Here is a 22362-nt window from a genome sequence, read left to right on the forward strand (position 1 = left end):
AAAAAGAAAACACTTTTTACCAGAAGTTGCTTGACCCCTTATTTTCACACGGAAAAAAGTTCTGTGTTTTTAAAAAGCGTCTCTTTCAGCACTCTCTCAAAGACTAATTTCACTTTAAAGCTACTTTGACTGAGAGAATAGAGTAAGCTGGTGATAGTTAACGTGATTTTAAAGACTGGTTTTAAAATGTTATCCTCATCTTTTCTACTTATGTGCTGCAATCTCTTCATTACACAGATTGCTGCTACTTTCCAACGATACTATGTCACTGCCGCTGTTTTTCGTCATTCATTATTAAATGAAAAAAACACAAGGCATGTGGCACCATCTCAAACACGCGAGAGGTGCTAGATTTTGTGAATCTTAATTCCTTTCCTTAGTAGCTTTCTTTGGTTCCTAAGTAAAGTGTAGATATCTTTGATTCATTAAGGTGACCATGCCTAGTCTCTACTCCTGCCCTCTCATCCTATATAGGAATCATTTATATTACTGGAAATGATTGAAGCCCTGAGCAGTGACTAGAGATGGGTTTTATTTATTCTAAGTTCCACAGTAACCTTAGGAGACATGGCTCACCTCATTGTTTTGATGTTCTGAGCTTCTTGTAACATCATTTATGGTTTGTGAAAGGTACTTCTGGAATGCCTTGGTGCCTTCTGCCTTATGGTGGTGTTTTATTTGTAGGTCAGCATTGCTTGTCCTGAGAGGATGGAACCAATCACAAAGGTCTCCCATATTCCGCCCAGTCGGTGGGCCTTAGTCTGCAACCTGTGCAAGTTGAAGACAGGGGCTTGTATTCAGGTAAGTCCCAATGAGAAGTGGTGGAGTGGGCTAACACCAAATTGGCCAGACTCACCCTCCCAGTGAGAGCATCCTGCTAATTGAAAGGTTACTCAACAGGCTTCCCACTCACTCCTAGAGCTCTGCTACTGTACAGACCATTTCTGGAACCCCTTTTTTGGATGTTGCCTCTGGACCCTTCAGCTTAGTCTTTTCAATAGCCATAGTGGTGGTTAATTTCCATCCTTCTCTCTCAGATCTGATGAATTAGGTGAGTTCTGAAGCTAGATGACCCTGGGTGGAAACAAGCCATAACTTCTAAACAACCAGGCCCATGTTCTTGTGTGGCTCACCCGTTGTAGATGGATGACTTGGGTTCCAGGATGATTTGACAGATGACCCTGTTGCTGGACTAAGTGCAACTCATTTGACAGGGAAAGATGCATCTGAATGGATAAATTCTGGTTGATAGGTTTGAAAGTCATTCTCATAGGCATATTTGTTGCATATGGTAGTGCAAGTAGAGTTTTCTGAGATATCTGAGGCATAGAAATTCAGCTGCTTGAAGTAGAAGTCGTAGCTGGTGCACCCAAAAGCAACATTGGAGGTGGGGAGGATGGGGCTGGGAGAGGCCAGTCACCGCCAGAAAAGGCAGAAAGGTTGACCCTTCATAATCTAGTTTTCCAGAATGTCATCTCACCTTTTATTCCAAATGTAATAAGGTGGATTTCCTGGTGAGAGGGGAGGAAGGGCTGGCCTTCCACTTCCCAGACCTCTTGCATAGTATACAGTCTGGTTGGAGTTAGGTTTGCATGTTCACCTTCACAGAAAGGGGGCCATATGATGTCATAGCTTAGGGACGGTGGCTCTAGGTGTTTCGTGAGGTTCCTTGCTATCTGGCTCATCTTGCAGATTTCTTGCTCTAGACCTGGGATCAGCCACTCCTCCAAGTAACCCTGGTTCTTTTACTGGGAAATGGTATTTAAAGAATACAATCTGGGGCTTCCCTGGTGGCGCAGTGGTTGAGAATCTGCCTGCCAATGCAGGGGACACGGGTTCGAACCCTGGTCTGGGAAGATCCCACATGCCACGGAGCAACTAGGCCCGTGAGCCACAATTACTGAGCCTGCGCGTCTGGAGCCTGTGCTCCGCAACAAGAGAGGCCGCGATAATGAGAGGCCCCGCGCACCGCGATGAAGAGTGGCCCCCACTTGCCACAACTAGAGAAAGCCCTCGCACAGAAACGAAGACCCAACACAGCCATAAATAAATAAAATAAATAAAATAGTGTTTAAAAAAAAAAAAAAAGAAAAAGAATACAATCTGGACCCCAAAAACACTTTTAGTTTTTAAACTCGTTTTTACATTTGACAGAATCGGATACTTTGTCTTGCTTTTAAAAAAAAAAATTTTTTCCTGCTGATTTTATTTATTTGAACTGTAGCACTTTAGCAATTATAAGTGGGAACATTTTTAAGGAAAACTATTCCCATGGGGTCTACTGCCTTAACAAATTGCCTGTTTATGCTTTCTTTTCTAAGTTCTCTCCTGATTGCGCCCCACATGTGAGCCCCTTGAGGGCCAAGGTTATGTATCATTCTTCCCCTAGCACAAAAGAGTGCCTGCCCCTTGTTAGTGCTCAATTAGTGTTTATTGAATAAATATATCTGTATTTAATTGTATCATAGATTAGTTTGTAATATGCATTCTCCCCACTAAAAAATAAAATATTTCCCATCTTTTCATAATTATCATTTAGTCATTTTATAATAGCACAATGAATTTCTGTCTGTTAATTTACTTATTTTCCTTATTGTGGTACCTGCATTTTCCCCCATTTTTGCTGTTTTAAAGGATGATTTTTTTTACAACAGTTAGTAATTGGCAGCATGACTGTGGTGAGAGAAAAAACGCCCCATATTGCCACATTCTGCCCTCTATTGTAGTTATTTATCTATGAGTCTTAGCTTCCCTAGTAGGCTGCAAGCTCAAACTGTTTCATCCTTAGATCCTCCAAACCCCCGACATGGCCGATGGACAACAAATATTAGATTGATAGATGGATAGTGGATGAACAGATGGATGGAAGAAACATTCTGGAGTGGGTTTTTTTATTGCAGGGCAGTGGTTTTGTTTTTATTACTTAGAGTTTAGATTCTGCATTTTGTAAAGGTCTTTCCAAATTAAGACTCTTAAAAAAATTTTTTTTACTGAGTAAATTAGAGATTTAAGGAAGCTCCAGTGAAGTCTTAGTTTCTCTCAATCTTAACAGATCCAACACCTTTTTATAACAAAGATTTTGTAATGCATCTATACTACCTTTACTTTAGTAATACCTCTACTTAGTAAACTATGAGTTTACTAAATGAAAGTCGTGGCTTAAAATATGGTTGTTAAAATACAGGTATATAATTGCTAATTCTTAGTTTTCTTGCTGAGGTAATAAAAGGAAATACATTAATGATTTTACTTGTTTCAGCATTCCCTATCCAGTTCCTCTGTTGCATGTAGGTTCATGAACCAGCAATAAGTTCTAAGCAAAGGATAATCAGGCTTCAAAGTTCTGACTGTGGTGTTTCCAGCAAGTAGTGTTAAGCAATGAGAAAATTCAGTAACACTTTTCATCACTCTGATGGCTTTGTTCGGGGTGGGCTTCTCTGAATGGCCCAACCTAGAAATGGTTCTTTTTCTGGCCATCTCCGTTTTCTGCATAATGACCCTCCTTGGGAATTTAGCCATCATTATCTTGTCATGCCTTGATGCCAGACTCCACACCCCCATGTATTTCTTTCTGTCTAATCTCTCTTTTTTGGACCTTTGCTATACTACTTCCCCTGTCCCCCAAATGCTAGTCAACATCCAAAGCCACTGGAGAAATATCAGCTACCTAGGATGCATAGCTTAACTTTTCATATTCCTTAGTTTAGGATCCGCTGAATGTGTACTTATTTCAGTAATGGCCTTTGATTGTTATGTAGCTATCTGCCAGCCTCTCCATTACACAGTTATCATGCACTCTTGGCTATGCCAACAACTGGCAGCAGTGGCTTGGGTGACAGGTTTCAGCAACTCTTTGGTGCAAATAGTGTTGACTTTCTTGTTACCTCACTGTGGTCCATATCAGGTGGAGAATTTCTTCTGTGAGGTACCTGCCATGGTTCAATTATCATGTGTTGATACATGGATCAGTGAAGTGGAGATGTATGCTGCTGTGGTGGTCATAAAAGTCTCTTAAAATTTTGATTATAAGGAATTTCACTTATTCAACAAATATTTGAGTGCCTAATGGCGTGCCAGGCACTGTTCTAGGCACTTCGGATTTATCAGTGGACCAACAAAGAACTTTGCACCATGGAACTTACATTTTGGTTTGGGAGAAATCGGTGATAAGCAATAGATACTAAATATCGCGTTAGAAGGTGGTAAGTGCTATGGAAAGGAAAAACGTGGAGTATGGTAAGAAGATGGGGATTGTGGGGCAGGAGGCATACATTGCAAGTTTAAATAGAGTGGTAAGAGTAGGACTCACCGTAGCTGTGGCATCTGAGCAAAGACTCGAAGGTGAGAGAAGACAATGCAGATATTTGGGGTAAAAATGTTCCAGGCAGAGGGATCAGCCAGTGCAAAGGCCCAGAGATAGGAGTGTGTTTGGCTTGTCCGAGAGATAGGAAAGAGGCCAATGAGAATGGAATGGAGTGTGTGGGAAGAGAAGATCGGAGAGATTACACAGGGACCTGATTGGTTAGGGCAGGGGTTGGCAATTTTTTCTATACAGGGCCAGATAGTAAATATTTTAGGCTTTGGAGGCCATATGGTCTCTGTCACGACTCCTCAGTTCTGCCTTTGTAGCACAAAGGCGGCCATAGACGATACTTAAAGCTTTACTGGAATATAGCCATGCTCATATGCATATTTATGGACTCTAAATTTATTTTATATGTCATAAAATATTGTTTTTCTTTTGATTGTTTTCCACCATTTAAAAAACGTAAAAACCATTTTCAGCTCCCATTCTTAACTCATGGGCCACATAAAAACAGGTATCTGGCTGCATTTTGGTCTGTGGGCCATAGTTTGCAAGCCCATGGTGAAGGGTTTCCAGGGCCCTTATAAGATCTTTTGTTTTGGCACTTCCCTGGTGGTCCAGTGGTTAAGACTCCACGCTTCCAATGCAGAGGGCACTGGTTCGATCCCTGGTCAGAGAACTAAGATCCCAGATGCCACATGGCGTGGCCAAAAGATTTAAAAAAAAAAAAAAAGGTCTTTTGGTTTTACTTAGAGTTTAAAGGGGGAGCCATTAGCAGGTTTTGAGCAGATAAGTAAAATGATTTGATTTATATTTTTAAGGGATCACTCTATGGAATCATGTCTAAGATTTGCTTCAAAATAATCTGGAGGGCAGGGTACTATGGGGGTTAAAGATGAATCAAGATGGGTCATACATTAATAATTATTGAGTCTGTATAATGGGTATATAGGGTTTAATATAGTATTCTCTATGCTATTATGTAGGTTTTTCCATAGTAGAAGGTTAAAAACAAAAATAGGCACTCTGGCTGCTTATTTGGAGCAGACTGTGAGGAGGGAAGGTTAGGAACGAGAAAAGCAATTAGGAGGCTATTACGGTAATCCTTGAGAGACGGCAGTGGTGGCTTTGTCTGGAGTGGTAGCCCTGGAGGTGGTGAAAAGTGATTGGGTTCTGGATGAATATTGAAAGTAGAGCCAAGAGGATTAACTGTGGATCAGGTATGAGGTGTGAGAGAAAGATAGGAGTTGGGGATGCTTCCAGGTTTTGGCCTGAACAGGGAGAAGGGTAAAGTTGCCATAAACTGAATGGAAAAATCTACAAGTAGAAGAGATGTGGGCGGAAAGACCATCATGAGTTCAGTTTTAGACATTTAAGTTTGAGATGTCTACCAGATATCCTAGTGGAAATATTAAACCGACAGTTGTCTATGCGAGTTTGGAGTTTGGGAGGAAGTTTTGGACTGAAGACATAAATTTGGGAGTCATTGTCATGTAGGTATCTTTAGCCTGCACTGGGTAAGATCACTGAGTGAGGGAGTGTAGATAGAGAGGAAAACAGTACCAAGCACTGGGCCTTGCAGCATTCCAGTGTTAAGTAGTCAGGAGAGTAGGGAGAGATAGCAGAGGAGACTGAGAAGTCACCAGGGAGACAGGAGGAAAACCAAGAGAGCATAGTAGCCTAGAAATCAAGGAAAGAAAGCGTTTCAAGGAGAGGGGAAAGATCAGTGATGTAAACATACTGCTGGAGTAAGATGAGGACTACAAATTGACCCCTGAATTTAGCAATGTGATTACTGGTAATCTGGATGAGCAGTTTAGGTGGAGTGATGATGGCAAAAGCTACATTGCCAAGGGTCAGGGCAAAGAAATGGAGTAGGAACAGTCTGGAAAAGTGAGGGAAAGAAGTCCGCTCTTTAAGATGGAAGAAATAACAAGTATGTACAGTCAGCCCTCTGTATCCGCAGGTTCTGCATCTGAAGATTCAACCAATTGCAGACTGAAAATATTTGGAAAAAAATTCCAGAAAGTTCCAAAAAGCAAAATTTGAATTTGCCTTGCACAGGCAACTATTACATAGCATTTGCGTTGTATTAGGTTTTATAAATAATCTAGAGATGATTTAAAGTACGGGAGGATGTGCACGTAGGTTACATGCAAATACTATGCCATTTTATATAAGGGATTTGAGCATCTGTGGGTTTTGGTATCCACAGGAAGTCTGGAGCCAGTCCCCCGAGGATACTGAGAGTCTATTGTATGTATACTTGTTAACATATAGAACATAACAGTATGCATGCAAAGAGAGTGACCCATGGAGAGGAAGAACTGCTGGAGCGAGGTTTTTCAGTAGGTGAGAGAGGGTGGGGTAAAGAGGGTGAGAGAAGGGCAGCTTCAGGTAAGAGCACAGATTGTTCTTCCCCGGTAACAGGCTTGAAGGCAGTGTGTAGGTGCAGTATTAGATAGGTGTGCTGCTGGGAATCTGCAGAGCACTCTTTTTTTTTTTTTTTTTTTTTTTTTTTTTAACAGATTCCTGGTGCCTCCTACTCTGCCATCTTCCCAGAATCCTCGCTCTTATTGTTTTATTTTTTTTTTTATTTTTAAAAATTTATTTATTTTATTTATTTTTTTTTTTTTTGGCTGCGTTGGGTCTTTGTTGCTGCACCTGGGCTGTTCTCTAGTTGTGGCGAGCAAGGGCTACTCTTTGTTGCAGTGCGCGGGCTTCTCATTGCGGTGGCTTCTCTTGTTGTGGAGCACAGGCTCTAGGCCCGTGGGCTCCAGTAATTGTGGCCCATTGGCTCAGTAGTTGTGGCTCGCGGGCTCTAGAGCGCAGGCTCAGTAGTTGTGGCGCACGGGCTTAGTTGCTCCGCGGCATGTGAGATCTTCCTGAACCAGGGCTCGAACCCACGTCCCCTGCATTGGCAGGTGGATTCTTAACCACTGTGCCACCAGGGAAGCCCTATTTATTTATTTATTTAGGCCGCTCCACGTCTTAGTTGCAGCACATGGGATCTTCATTGCGGCATGCGGACTTCTTAATTGTGGCATGTGAACTCTTAGTTGCGGCATGCGGACTTCTTAGTTGCGGCATGTGAACTCTTAGTTGTGGCATGCATGCGAGATCTAGTTCTCCAACCAGGGATCGAACCCGGGCCCCCTGCATTGGGAGCGCGGAGTCTTACCCACTAGACCACCAGGAAGTCCCCAGAGTGCTCTTTTTGATTGTTGTAATTTCCTCAGTGAGATAGGAAACAGGATCATCAGCTGACAGTGAGGATGTGGGTGAAGTCTCAAGGTTTGGGGAGAGAAGAGGTGTGAAATAGTTTTTTGGTTTGGGGAAGTGCACTGTGAGTGCCAGGCTGCATTAAAGATCTTCCCCCCAAGTGAGGGGGGGGTGAACTTCAGGTGACCTTGTGAAGTGTGGCTGTATTTTTCTCCACCTATGTTCTGTCTATACTAATATACTGTATTTGTTTACTGTTTTTGATCCCCATATAGGGAACAAGATTCTAAATTACTAATTGGTTTGAAATTAACTTAGTGGTGGTTTAAAAGGGAAAAAGGGTTTTGGTCTCTTTTTCCACAGGAAAACTAGGTGTCAACCATGGAAAACAAAGCCCACTCTATTAGTATAAGCAGAACATAGGTGGGGGTCAAGTTTTATTAGCATCTTTGTTTTTCAGAGGTTTATTTAAGGGTATTTGTGATTAGTAACACACCTCAGGTATTTTGCTTTATAAACTCTTTATGGAAATTTCTTAACTGTGAATTGTGTTCATTCTTCCTATCTCCCAACAGTGGGGAATACCCAGATCTCTCCTCTTCCTTTGATTTGGGAACATTCATTCGGCAAGGATAGAATCTAACACTGGTGGTTTTGGGGTCTAGACTAGCCAATATCTACAGCCTCCATATCTGGGAGCTAGAACCTTTCTCCTGAGGATGAAGGTTTCTGATAATCGTGGAACAGGTCCTAAAGACTGGGTTCAAAACAGATGCCCCAGGGCTTCCCTGGTGGCGCAGTGGTTGAGAGTCTGCCTGTCAATGCAGGGGACACGGGTTCGAGCCCTGGTCTGGGAAGATCCCACATGCCGCAGCGCAACTAGGCCCGTGAGCCACAATTACTGAGCCTGCGCGTCTGGAGCCTGTGCTCCGCAACAGGAGAGGCCGCGATAGTGAGAGGCCCGCGCACCGCGATGAAGAGTGGCCCCCGCTTGCCGCAACTGGAGAAAGCCCTCGCACAGAAACGGAGACCCAACAGAGCCAAAAATAAATAAATAAATAAATAATTTAAAAAAAAAAAAAAAAAACAGATGCCCCAGACAGCTCTGAATTTTGCTTAAACCCTGGACACAGTCCCTCTGCCGCCTTTCCAGAATTCCTGTAGGGTCCTTATATATCTTATGTTCAAGCCCCATTCAACCTAGATCCAGATGTTTTAGGCCTTCCCTGAGAAAAAAGAAAGAACAGTGGTTAAAAATACAGCCTTTGGAGCCAGATTCCAGGGGTCCAAATCCTGGTTCCATCTCTTGTTTGTTATGTAATCTTGAGGAAGTTACCTGCCAAATCTGTTCCTCAGTTTCCACATCTATAAATGGTGATGATAAAATAGTACCTACTTAATAATGTGGTGAAGAGCTTAACACAGTGCCTAAGAGATACTAAATACTCAGTAAATATTAGTGGTACTAGTATTTGTACTTGTTGTTATTGTTCATATTATTCCCTGGAGTCAGTCTGACTTTGTTGATGGAAAGCCCTAGCATTCATCCAGTCAAACTGAATAGAATCATTAAACATTTGGTGCTGGAGTAGGTGCCCCTTTCGACAGTAGAGGAATGTGGTCATGTCTGGAGTTACATGCAGGTTTAGTGAAGTCAGAATAAATTGGTGGGCCACCATGAGTTTACTGTTTAAGTACATAATGGCTAAATAGGTTTTGTGGGCTGACTTTGAATCATTTATGACATGGTTTCAGTGACCAAGTTTTGAGAAAATTGCTCTGATATCACCCATTTGTCTGTTCACAGATTATTGGGGATTAAGGGCAACCAAATGGGCACTGTCCTGCAGCAGGATTAGAACTGCTGAGGACATATGCACCAGGCCCTTGGTGTTCAACGCAGGTGTCATCTGCTTTTGAGGAGGACACACTATTTTGTTTTGTGGGGGGGTGACAAAATATTTCCTTAAAGAGGCAAGAAACAATTTAATTCCTAAATCAGTCTCTGGTGTTCTTTTTTCAAAGATTTTTATTCCAACCATCCTATCTGATCCAGTTCTCATCCCACAGAAACTCCAACTCCCCTTACAAGTGTGAATATATAAGGGTAGCATTTTCCCTCTAATGAAAGTATTTCAAAAACTCATTTCTCTTCTATAATTTCTGAAGAATAGGTAGAAAATTATTTCTTTTTCCCCCTTTAAAAGTAAATAAACCATAGTGAGATACTACTTCATACCCACTAGGGTGGTAATAATCAAAAAGGCAGACAATAACAATTATTGGCAAGAAGGTGTAGAAATTAGAACTCTTATGCATTGCTGGTGGGAATGCAAAATGCACAGCCACTGTGGAAAACAGTTTGGCAATTCTTCCAAAAGTTAGACATAGAGTTACTGTATGTCTTAGTAATTCCACTTCTAAGTATATACCTACAAGTTAGAGGTCCCCAAGACCACTCTCAGGTTCAATAATTCACTAGAAGGACTCACAGAACTCAAAACACCATTATACTCATGGTCATAGTTTATTACAGTGAAAGAACACAGATTAAAATCAGCAAAGGGAAGAGGCACATAGGGCAGGGTCCAGGAGAGACCAGGCATGGAGCTTCCAGTTTCCTCTCTAAGTGGAATCTTGTGGACAGTGCTTATTTCTTTCAGCATTGGTGTATGATAATATACACAGAGTACTGCCAACCAGCAAAGCCACCCAAGTCTTGGTGTAGAGATTTTATTAGGAGTTGGTCACATAGACGGGGCTGACCACCTGCATGGCTGGCCTTAGTCTCCAGTCCCTCCAGAGGTCAGGCTGATACCACGTGGCTCAGAGCTTCCACCATAAATCACATTGTTAGCATAGACTATCTGACATGGCCCAAGGCCCCCAGGTAAATAAAGACACTCTTATCAGGCAGGACATTCCATGGGTTTAGAGGTTACCTCTTAGGAGCTAGAGGCAAAGGGCCAAGCCTTTCTTCGGCAAGGTTAATCTTTTATTGCACATTACCAAAGAGAAATGAAAACATATGTCCGCACAAAAACTTGTACACAAATATTCATAGCAGCATTATTTCATAATAGCTAAAAAGTAAAAATAGCCCAAATGTCCATCAGCTGAAGAATGGATAAACAAATATGGTATATCCAATATAATGGAATATTATTTGGCCATATTTTAAGAAGAATGAAATTCTGATACATGCTACAACATGGATGAACCTTGAAAACGTGCTACGTGAACGAAGCCAGATATAAACTGTCACATATGATTCCACTTATATGAAATGTCCAGAATAGGCATTTCTATAGAGACACAAAGTAGATTAGTGGTTGCTTGGGGCTGGGATTGGGAACAGGGAGTGGCAAATAGGCATGAGATTTCTTTTTGGGGGTGATAAAAAGGAACTGGAATTATGTAGTAGTGATGGTTGCACAACTCTGTTAATAGGCTAAAAACATTGAAATGTATACTTAAAATTGGTGAGTTTTGTGGTATGTAAATTATATCTCAATAAAGCTGTTCTTTTAAAATGGGCAAAATAAAACCTCCCCTATCACCTTAAGTGATTACAGTAGAAATGAGATATATACAAAAGCATTTTGTTTAATAGAATGTGCCAAATATATGTTTTTGGGAAAAAAAATTAAAAGTTATTTGGTTAGCATTTCTCCTTTACCACCAAGGTATATGGACTTCTAGCTATAAATATCATAGAATGACCTTTTCTTGAAACTAGATGTATTTTATGGCAGAGTTTCCTAAGGACATTCCATTTTTCATCTAAGTACCCAATTCTTATTCGTGTATTGTCTTTTTATTTTGAGTAATTTATATTTATGTCTCTACATTCTATAAATTTGACCTGAGAGAGATGATCTGTTTTTAGCTTCCCATTAGTAGTAGTTTTATGTCACACACTGATGTCCTTGAATAGAAAACAATCCTTTTGCTTTCTCTTCCCATATTGTTGTCAGTTATTAAACAGCAGAAGAGCACTATGCCCAACACTTTTAATCTTTTGCTAAAGAGTGCCTTTTGCTACTTGTGTTTTAAATGACCAGCTAGTTTCTTATTCAAGGGATAACCAAAGGTACCCAGATAAAAGTATAGTTTGGGGCTTTCATCATCCTCATTTTCATGAGGCTTTTCAAACACATAGAATTTTTAAGAATACAATCTTCGATGTAATGTAACAGACTCTTCCAGTTGATCTAAGTTGGGGTGGGCTGTTTTAGGAATACAGTAAGTGGCTAGAGTACCACTTAACTGAAAAGTGGAAGGAGTTGAGGGCAGGGAGCAGTGTAGGTAGAATATCAGGTACTTTACAGGAAGTACAAGCAATAATACATGTGAGGTTGGATAAGATGATCTTTGCATTGTTTTCCATCCCAGGAATTCTTTATCCTGTGAAATTAGATTAAATGGAATCTGCCCCCATTAAAGCTTTGATGGTTGCCAGCATTCTCTTAAGTGTTGAATTTCTCAGTCTATAAGGAGACCTATCAGGTTTTGCATTTTTTTAGTCTTTATTCATATCCAAGGTCATCCTCTGTGTTTAGTTATCAAAAACCCAACATATAGGTAATTGAGCAGTCTGCCCTCCAGATGCAAGCTTCCAAAAGATTTGAGACTTGGCTTTAACCATGGGAATTCCCACTATATCTTTTGAAACAAATCCTCCATTGCTTTCCCTCCTTCCTTTGCATAAAAATATAAACACACACATGCATTTTAAATCTTCGGAAGGAAAACTGTAACATAACCATAACAAATGGTAATTGAGACTAACTGAAGCACAAGAGTCCAGCAATCATGGGCCAGGTTCTCTCTGCCTCCCTGTGAGTCCTCAGTGCATGCCCCATAGTGATACTTAACAAATGTGTTGCATCTATCAATTTCAAGAAGTTAGGTTACTTAGATATTGGAGTTCCTGTGGCCTTTTTTTAGAACCAATAGCTGCTCTGGCAATAATATTGATTTTGTTTTCCTTTCAATTGTTCAAAAGCATTTCTTGAGTACTTCCTTGTTCAATAGTTGATGGCAATGCAAAGATGAATGACACAGCTTCTGTCGTTAAGAGCCATGGCCAGGGCTTCCCTGGTGGCGCAGTGGTTGAGAATCTGCCTGCTAATGCAGGGGACACGGGTTCGAGCCCTGGTCTGGGAAGATCCCACATGCCACGGAGCAACTGGGCCCGTGAGCCACAACTACTGAGCCTGCGCGTCTGGAGCCTGTGCCCCGCAACGGGAGGGGCCGCGATAGTGAAAGGCCCGCGCACCGCGATGAAGAGCGGCCTCCGCACCGCGATGAAGAGTGGCCCCCACTTGCCGCAACTAGAGAAAGCCCTCACGCGAAAACTAAGAGACCCAACACAGCCATAAATAAATAAATAAATAAATAAATAAATAAATAAAGTATTAAAAAAAAAAAAAAAAAGCTAATGGAAAACTGTGCTCCAAGTGATAACAGATACTTCTGATCTTTAAAACATATTTAAAAAAAAAAAAAAAAAAAAAAAGAGCCATGGCCAGGGATTTTACATTTATTATGCTATAGGTACAGTGTGAAAAGGACCGTTGTAGAAGCATATAATAAAGTGATATCGGGGTCACAGAAAAAGTACAGCATGACTCTTTACAGGGGCCAAAGAAGAATTCTCGGAAAAACTTAATGCTTGAGCTAAAATTTAAAGGAGAGTTTGAAAAAACATTTTTTTGCCTCTGTTTTTACTGTTCTCTATAAGAGCAGATTTCCTGGGTTACTTGTAAAGTGTCCATCATGGTCAGTTTAAGACCAACTTTCTCCCTGTCTTTCCTTTGCTTCCTATGAGCTCTCAGTTTAGGCCCAGGCGTATAGGGCTTCCCCTTTCCCCCCACAGACCTGCTGCCTTAACACATCTTTTCTTCCCACAGTGCTCAGTGAAAAGCTGCATCACTGCCTTCCACGTCACCTGCGCCTTCGAGCACAACCTAGAAATGAAGACCATCCTAGATGAGGGGGATGAAGTAAAGTTCAAGTCATACTGCCTCAAGCACAGCCAAAACAGGCAGAAGCTCGGGGAGGCCGAGTACCCCCTACACAGGGCTTCAGAGCAGGGCCAGACCAAAAGCGAGAAGACCAGCGTGCGGGCACAGAAGCTTCGGGAGCTGGAGGAGGAGTTCTATTCCCTGGTCCGTGTGGAAGATGTGGCCACAGAGCTGGGGCTGCCCACACTAGCTGTGGACTTTATCTATAACTACTGGAAACTAAAGCGGAAAAGTAACTTCAATAAGCCATTATTTCCTCCGAAAGAGGATGAAGAAAATGGCCTGGTGCAGCCAAAAGAGGAGAGTATTCACACTCGCATGAGAATGTTTATGCACCTACGGCAAGACCTAGAGAGGGTAAGGTGACCAACTTTGACTAGTGTGTAGGTCTTGGTCTGCACAGAAATGGAGGCCCCACTCCAGTTTTTAAAAGAACACAGCTCATTTACATTTATAGTGTAAGCTTCTGTGTCCTTGCTTATCTTCTGATTTCGTCGTGGCCCCAAACATTGGGCTTAGTTGAAATTCTGGTAGACACATCAGAGAACGGAAGCGTCCTCACTTAGATGCTCTGTGAACCTTAAATTTGAAATAAATTTTCATTTGGTTTACTTTTTATTCACTGTTGAACCTAAATTGGCTCAGCTATATTTTACTGACACACTTATGAGACTACAGGCTGAAGAAAGAATGAATTTTATTTAGGAAAGCACCAGATCAGAGTTTCTTAAACTCGGCACTATTGACATTTGGGGCTGGATAGTTCTTTGTTGTAGGGGACTGTCCTTTGTCATGGGGAACACTGTAAGATGTTTAGCAGCATCCCTGGCTCTACTCACTGGATGCTAGTAGCAAACCCCCACATGCCCAGTTGTGAGAACCAAAAATGTACCCAAGTTACCAAATGCCCTCTGGTGGGTCAAAATATATATATATATATATATATATAATCAGGTATCTACTAAATTAGGTACTGTAGGGGTTCAAAGATAAGTTAGGCCCTGTGTTTACCCTAGAGAATCTTATAATCAAGTATAATTATAGAGGTGGCTTGTTTTTTTCTCTGCTACCAGAATTTGGAGGGGAACTAATAGATTTGGCTCACTTTTTAAAATTTAACTCTCACATATATATAGCACTTACTATGTGGCACCACTGTTCTAAGCATTTTATAACTATTAACTCATATAATCCTAACATGCCTATGAAGAAGGTACAATTATTATCCCTATTTACAGATGAATAAACTGGGGCACAGAAAGGTTGAGTAATTTGTCCAGATGAAGGAGCATGAGAGGGTGAGGATTTCACCCTTGTGGCTATGGAGACTTGGCTGAGCTGCAAGTGTGAGCAAAAAAGCCACTTCCGGTCTTCCCAGCAGACCTTTATCCTGCTGATCCAGCGCTCATTAGAAAACTGTACTGGATCCAGCATTGCCGCCATTTACTCAGGGATCTAAAGGGAAAGCTAAAATGTTAAGTCATCATTCAGTTTTCCCAGCCTGGCTGTGCAGATAAATATCAACCCCATGATACCACAGGGAGAGTAGACTTCAGGAGGTGGCTTTGGAGCATTTTGCTTGTGCTACTGACTGATATGGGAACCATGATCCCACGACTGACCATGCTATGTGACTTCCTGTGGAGTGGCTCTCGTTATACAGCTTTTAGGTTCTGTCTTCTCTCCTCACCTGCCCACCACCCTCCAACCCCACCTGACTTTAGTTGTCTTAATTTTAGCTAAACAATTTCAATTGTCAGGTTTGTGTAACATGACAAAAATCTCTTATTTGCTGGGGGTTGGGCTTTCAGGTCCGAAACCTGTGCTACATGATAACCAGGCGAGAGAAGCTGAAACTGTCACAAATCAAAATACAGGAACAGATCTTCAGTTTGCAAGTCCAGCTTGCTAACCAGGAAGTTGCTGCAGGTAACCTGTATAAATTTTATATCAATTGTTTAACTTAAAAATTTTTTAAATTCATTTCTTCTAGTCCAGCCCTGATATAACATGGCCCGTTTCACTGTTGACTCATGAGGCAAGAAATCCCAGGGTGGGGTTGATGGAGTGGCAGGCCTAGGACAGATAACCTAGGTCCCAGACAGATATTTGAGGCTATTAGTTGGAGCCGTGAAATTATTCTAAAATCATTGGATTCATTTAGAAATCAGTACGATAGGATCTAATCCTAGTTTCCAGAAAACATTTAATTCCAGGGTTACTTAACAATAGTCTGTTATAACAGATCCTTAGCCAGAAGTTAGGAGATCTGGGCTCTTGTCTCTTCATTTATTCACTGATATTTTTTGAGCACCTCCTATGGACTAAGAGCTGAGCTAGAAGACAGAGCAGTCAGCAAGACAGAATTCCTTCAGAGAATTCTGCCCACTTGGTGAGAGAAACAAATGAGCATAATTACAGTGCCCTAAGCATGGGAGCTTGGCTGGAATAATGACAGTCATATTCAGAGACATTTGTAACCTCCCTGTGCCTCATTTAACACAGAGGTCAGTGGCAGAGCCTGGGCAACCAGGGGTCACTGGGCAGGGTGTGCAGAAGCCAGCTTCTGCCAAGGGCCAGCTATAGAGCAAGAGAGGCACCCAGAAATAAGGTGTCAGGTAGGTATCAAAGGCTCGTGGTCAGTTGTGAGTATCACGGGTCACAGCAGAATGGTGTAGCAGGAGACAGCAGGGCTGCTCAGCCACAAGAGCACCACGATGGACAAGACAAGAAGAACCAAAGGACAGCAGGAAGAGCCTCCATGATGCCAAGGAAATTGGCCCCTAGACCATGTGGCTTCTGATTAGTGGGACCCAGCCCCATAACCGCTTGTGGCAGCAACAGGTGGCAGGCCCTGGTAGAGATGGGGGCTGTGAGTGTTCAGTATGGACCCTTAGGGAACAAATGCTGCCCGTTGGGATTTTTTTTTACTTTCTGAGAAATAATAGTTCATTATTAGTGTAAAGAAATGCAACAGATTTCTGTATATTAATCTTGTATCCTGCAGCTTTGCTGGATTTTTTAATTCTAATAGTTTTTGGGTGAAGACTTCAGGGTTTTCTATATAAAGAATTATGTCATCTGCAAACAGTGACAGTTTTATCTCTTCCATTCTAATTTGGATGCTTTTTATTTCTTTTTCTTGTCTTATTGCTGTGGCTAGGACTTCCAGTACTATGTTAAATAGAAGTGGCGAGATTGGGCATCCTTGTCTTGTTCCTGAAATTAGAGGAAAGGCTTTCAGCTTTTCACCATTGAGTATGATGTTGGCTGTGGGTTTGTCATAAATGGTCTTCATTATGTTGAGCTATGTTCCCTCTGTACCAACTTTGATGAGAGTTTTTATCATGAATGGATGTTGAATTTTGTCAAATGCTTTTTCTGCATCTATTGAGATGATCATGTGCTTTCTATCATTCCTTTTGTTAATATGATGTATCACATTGATTAATTTGCAAACGTTGAGCCATCCTTATGTCCCTGGAATAAATCCAACTTTATCATGGTGTATGATCCTTTTTATACATGGTTGGATTCAGTTTGCTAATATTTTGTTGAGGATTTTTGCATCTGTATTCATCAAAGGTATTGGCATGTAATTTTCTTTTTTTGTAGTGTCTTTGGTTTTGGTATCAGGGTAGTGGTGGCCTCGCAGAATGAATTTGGGAGTGTTCCATCCTCTTCGATTATTTGGACTAGTTTGAGAAAGATAGGTCTCAGTTCTTCTTTATATGTTTGGTAGAATTCCCCTGTGAAGCCATCTGGTCCAGGACTTTTGTTTGCTGGGAGTTTTTTTAAATTATAAATTCAATTTCACTACTAGTGATCAGTCTGTTCAAATTGTCTGTTTCTTCTCAATTCAGTCTTGGCAGGTTGTGTGTTTCTTGAAATTTGTCCATTTCTTCTAGGTTGTCCAATTTGTTGGCATGTAACCATTCATAGTATTCTCTTATGATTTTTTTGTATCTCTGTAGTATCTGTTGTTATTTCCTCCCTTTCCTTTCCTATTTTGTTTATTTGGGTCCTTTCTCTTTTCTTCTTGGTGAGTCTGGCTAAAGGTTTATCAATTTTATCTTTTCAAAAAAACAGCTCTTGGTTTCATTGATCTTTTCTATTGGGTTTTTTTAAAATCTCTATTTTATTTATTTCTTCTCTGATCTTTATTCCCTTCCTTCTGCTGACTTTGGGCTTTGTTTGTTCTTTTTCTGATACCTTCAGGTGGTAGGTTAGGTTGTTTACTTGAGATTTTTTCTTGTTTCTTGAGGAAGGCCTGTATCACTCTAAACTTCCCTCTTAGAGCTGCTTTTGTTGCATCCCATAGATTTTGGAAAGTTGTGTTTGCATTTTCATTTGTCTCAAGGTATTTTCTGATCTCCTCTTTGATTTCATCATGGACCCATTGGTTTTTTAGTAGCATGTTGTTTAGTCTCTACGTGTTTATTTTCACATTTTTCTTTCTGTAATTGATTTCTCATTTCATACCATTGTGGTTGGAAAAAATGCTTGATATAATTTCTCTCCTCTTAAATTTGTTAAGACTTGTTTTGTGGCTTAGCATGTGATCTATCCTGGAGAACGTCCCATGTGCACTTGAAAAGAATGTGTATTCTGCTGGTTTTGGATGTAATATCCTGTAGATATCTATTAAGTCCAACTGGTCTATTGTGTCATTTAAGACCACTGTTGCCTATTGACTTTCTACCTGGGTGATCTGTCCATTAATATAAGTGGGGTTAAAGTCTCCTACTATTATTGTATTATTGTCAATTTCTCTCTTTATATCTTTTAGTATTTGCTTTATATAGTTAGTTGCTCCTGTATTGGGTACATATGTGTTAATGAATGTAATACCCTCCTCTTGTATTGCTCCCTTTATCATTATATAACGCCCTTCTTTGTCTTTGTTATAGCCTTTGTTTTAAAGTATGCTTTGTCTGATTATGAGTATTGCTTCCCCCACTTTCTTGTCATGTCCATTTGCATGAAAACGTACTCTGTCATTTAAAATGAATCTTTCTTTTTGATCTTAGGACTTCCTTTGACAAATGCAGTAGAAAATTCATTGTTTTACCCACCACCAAGAATTACCTTAAAGTTAAAAATGCCCAAATCAGCCCTGGAAGACTGCAGAAACAGCTCCACAGAGCCTGAACATGGACCTCTCTCTCCTGACGGCAGCTCCCCTGTTTGCAATATGAGGAGCATGCAGGTGGCTCAGGAATCACTAGAAATGAGAATGAAGTCATACCCAAGGTATCCACTAGAGAGCAAGAATAACTGTTTGCCGGCCAGTCTCAGCCATGCTAGGAGTGAAGCAAAGGATCCCAGTCCTGCTTGGAGAACTCCATCTCCAGAGTTCTATCATGGGCAGTCTCTGGGAAAGCCTCTGGTCCTTCAGGCTGCCCTGCATGGACAGTCTTCCATTGGGAATGGGAAAAGTCAGCCTAACTCCAAGTTTGCCAAATCCAATGGCCTGGAGGGCAGCTGGTCTGGGGATGTCACCCAAAAAGACAGCTCAAGTGAGATGTTCTGTGACCAGGAGCCCATGCTCAGCTCCCACTTGGGCAGTCAGGGCAGCTTTAGAAAATCTACCATGGAACACTTCAGCAGGTCCTTTAAGGAGGCCACCAACAGGTGGGTGAGGACCACAGAGGACCTCCCGTGCTATGTGAAGCCAACCAAGAATATTAACCCCAAGGAGCAGCTCTGGGGCAGGCAGTTTGTCAGGCGGTCTGCAGGGAGAGCTCCATATCAGGAAAATGATGGGTATTGCCCAGATTTGGAGCTGAGTGATTCAGAAGCAGAAAGTGATGGGAATAAAGAGAAAGTTAGGGTAAAGAGAGATAGCTCAGACAGGGAAAATCCTCCCCATGACTCCAGACGGGATTGCCGTGGTAAAAGCAAGACATATCCCCTTTCCCACAGTTCAATGCATAGGTGATTAGGAATTCCAAGAAAAACTCCACCTTTGCCTTTGCCTCATATATTGGGGAAAACCCATACACCAAAAGGATTCTAGTATATGTTAGGAGGAATTGTAGTGAAAAGGATAAAATTTTTCCACAGTAAATTGGCTTGCAGTTTTTGAACCAGTTTCAAGTCCAATTTTCACGAGCACATCATAGAAATTACATATTGTCCAAAAGTTTAGGGGTTTTTTTTGTTTTGTTTTTTTGCCAGAGGCTAGTGAGAAAAGCTGGGACCAGAGTATTTGCTCAGTAAATACTTTGGGGCAGCTTTCCAATTATATTAACACATTGATACACATATGTATTAAGAGTCCTTGCATTGTCCTTGATTTGCAGGAGACCATGATTATCAGACACTAAAACTACTTATCTTTTGAAGCTACAGCATGTGACTTCCAGAGCTCCTGTCTGTAAGAAGTTTCTAACTCCACTGGTACCTGGAAACCCTCTTCAGGGAGAGACCAGGGACCAATATCTCAGATACTGTCAAACTCACTACTCTCTTCCTTTGCTCTGAACAAGGTTGAGTTCCTTTCACAGTATCTTAACTTACCAAGTCAATACACCTAATGCTTATAAGTGTCCAGTGCCTGTTCCTAGACTTGCTTGTTGGGGACGCACTTGTAACTATTTCCACCCAGCTAACAAGCATAAAAGGCTAACTTGTGGATAGTGTTTACAAAAGTACTACTTCCAAGGAAAATGCTCTGATTCTCTCAGTTTAGGCATTTGTGTAGGATCGCAGAGCCTTTCCCAAAGTGAGAACATTTCTGGAGGGTTTGTATCAGGTCAGGGTTTTTGTGTTATTGTTTTCAAATAAGTTTGACTTAAATAAGTTTGGCTGACAGTTTTTGTATACCTGCTTTAATGTTTATAAAATTTTTATTGAGGTATAATTAAGATATAGTAAAATGCAGAGAGGTTAAGTATTCTTACCTGCTTTAATTTTGAAACAGATTTTTATTGTCAAACAGAATTTGAAAGCATGTGTTTAACACATGGATATAATTTAGCTTTGTACCAACTTTGAATCCAAGGCAATTTCCCAAACAAAAGGGCTGGAGCTGTTTTTCAGAAGTTACTCATACTCTGTTCCCAAACTATCAGCCTTTATTAATTTCTGGGAGGAAGAGAATAATTACATTAGTGGGAGATAAAACATACCTGCTTCCTGTTTAAAGAAGAGGAAAATGTTACAGTTTTTAAAGTGTGAAGCCAACTATAATTATCTGCTCTCTTTTCTTCTTAGCCTTAAATTAATATTCTCTTTCTTCTAGTTTGGGAACATGTAGTGAGACTTTTCAGACAAAAGAGGCCATTTTAGATTTTTTAAGTTGCTTCCTGGTGAAACAGCCCAGCTGCAGTAAAGGCAGGGGCCCCTCTTCTCTCCGTCAATATGGGAAACTCAGCAGTTTTCCTCTCCCCCGCTTTTGTTCCTGTAGCCTGTAGCTTTGTTAATGAATTCCTTTGCTTTTATTTCTTCCTCCTTTTCTGAAAACTTCTGTATTTTGCCTCTCCTTTGGCTACACCTTCAAAATGTTTCTTTTGTGCCTGTGTACATGTGTGAACATGCCATAGCATGTGTAATAGGTGTCCTATGCTTTGTTTGAATGGAAAAAGCTATGGATTATCCAAATGAGGAACAGTAGTTTTCCTATTTATGCACTAGGTTTCTGTGCTTTTTCTTTGCATTCTCCTGGTTTGGATATTAATTTGACACCTTCATGGTAAAGAAATTGTAGTGGAGCTATGTCATAAACTCCTTCTGTTAGAGGCCAGTGCAGTAGCCTATGTCCTTTCATGCCTTTCAATTCTGAGTGAGTGGGAAGAAAAGCAAACATTGAAAAAGTGCTTCAGCCAAATTCCATATGTAATGCCATTGGGAGAGTATTGACTAAAATAATTTCAGTCAGGGAAATATAGTTGTAATATTTTTACAGGATTTTCCTAGGTAAATGAAGGAGCCTTCAGTTGTATACATTTCAATTGCCCCAAAATGTATTTGCTACATTTTGCTGTTGTTTGAAGTATTACCTCTTAATCTTCTTTGTTAAATTTTTTTTCGTTTTGTCTTATATAGTCCAGTTTTCAAAGATGAACTTGGTCTTTTTTCAAATGTCACCTTTTTACCGATACTTTTTCATTAAATTATGAAAACTGTTAACTACTGTCGGTGTGGTAATTTTTTATTTTGGCATATGGGTTTTAGAAAAGCTTACATATGTTTCTTTTATATTTAAAAAAAATCTTATTCATTAAGCAAAACAGATGGTAAGGGGAAAGGAAGTAGGAATTGGATGTTTAGAAGCACAAATTTGTGATTCATGTCAATACCAGGGACCAAAGAGAACTCGGAAATTGGACTCTACCTGCAAATCATGATTTCATCAGGCCGATAAGACGGAACCTTAGGACCAACATAAATCACTAGGGGAATGGAGCCTGTCTAAAGTCACAAAGTTCAGAAGGCTTAGATCAGGCCTCACTTAAATATACATTCTTTGCAAAATTCATTCTATTTTGGAGTCATGTGAGAATATTAAGATTATAGGGGTTATGTAGTGTCATGGGGGGATTTTTGAGGGCATTTATAAACATTTTCATTATGTTTGAGAAATGTATTTGCTGAAGGTCATTGGGTAAATCATTAGTGAAGACAGTTAAAAGATAAGGTTGTTTCTCGCCCCCATCTTCTCTTCCCCCTCCTCCCCCTCTTCCCCTGCATTCTCCCTCCACCACCACCACCTCTCTCTCCTTCATAGATAACTGTTCTGATTCAGTAAATTTCTAGGTAAAATGTTGGAGTACTAAAACTACAAATACCACTCTGTTATAG

At 40.8% G+C, this 22362-nt stretch overlaps 1 protein-coding gene across 4 annotated transcripts in view; it reads left to right on the plus strand.

Moving 5' to 3' along the window:
- The window catches only part of JADE3 (jade family PHD finger 3), a 166692-nt gene extending 145133 nt beyond the window's left edge, over nt 1-21559 (plus strand). For all 4 annotated transcript variants that reach the window (XM_059911193.1, XM_059911189.1, XM_059911192.1 and 1 more), the window contains 4 exons: nt 685-801; nt 13444-13914; nt 15369-15486; nt 18588-21559. In XM_059911193.1, the coding sequence (XP_059767176.1) occupies nt 685-801; nt 13444-13914; nt 15369-15486; nt 18588-19498 (1617 nt within the window). In that variant the 3' untranslated portion in view covers nt 19499-21559. The remainder of the gene's footprint in view (nt 1-684; nt 802-13443; nt 13915-15368; nt 15487-18587) is intronic.
- Nucleotides 21560-22362: the final 803 nt, after the last annotated feature.

The sequence above is a fragment of the Balaenoptera ricei genome, chromosome X (genome assembly GCF_028023285.1).
Source record: "Balaenoptera ricei isolate mBalRic1 chromosome X, mBalRic1.hap2, whole genome shotgun sequence".
In the NCBI taxonomy this organism is placed as follows: domain Eukaryota; kingdom Metazoa; phylum Chordata; class Mammalia; order Artiodactyla; family Balaenopteridae; genus Balaenoptera; species Balaenoptera ricei.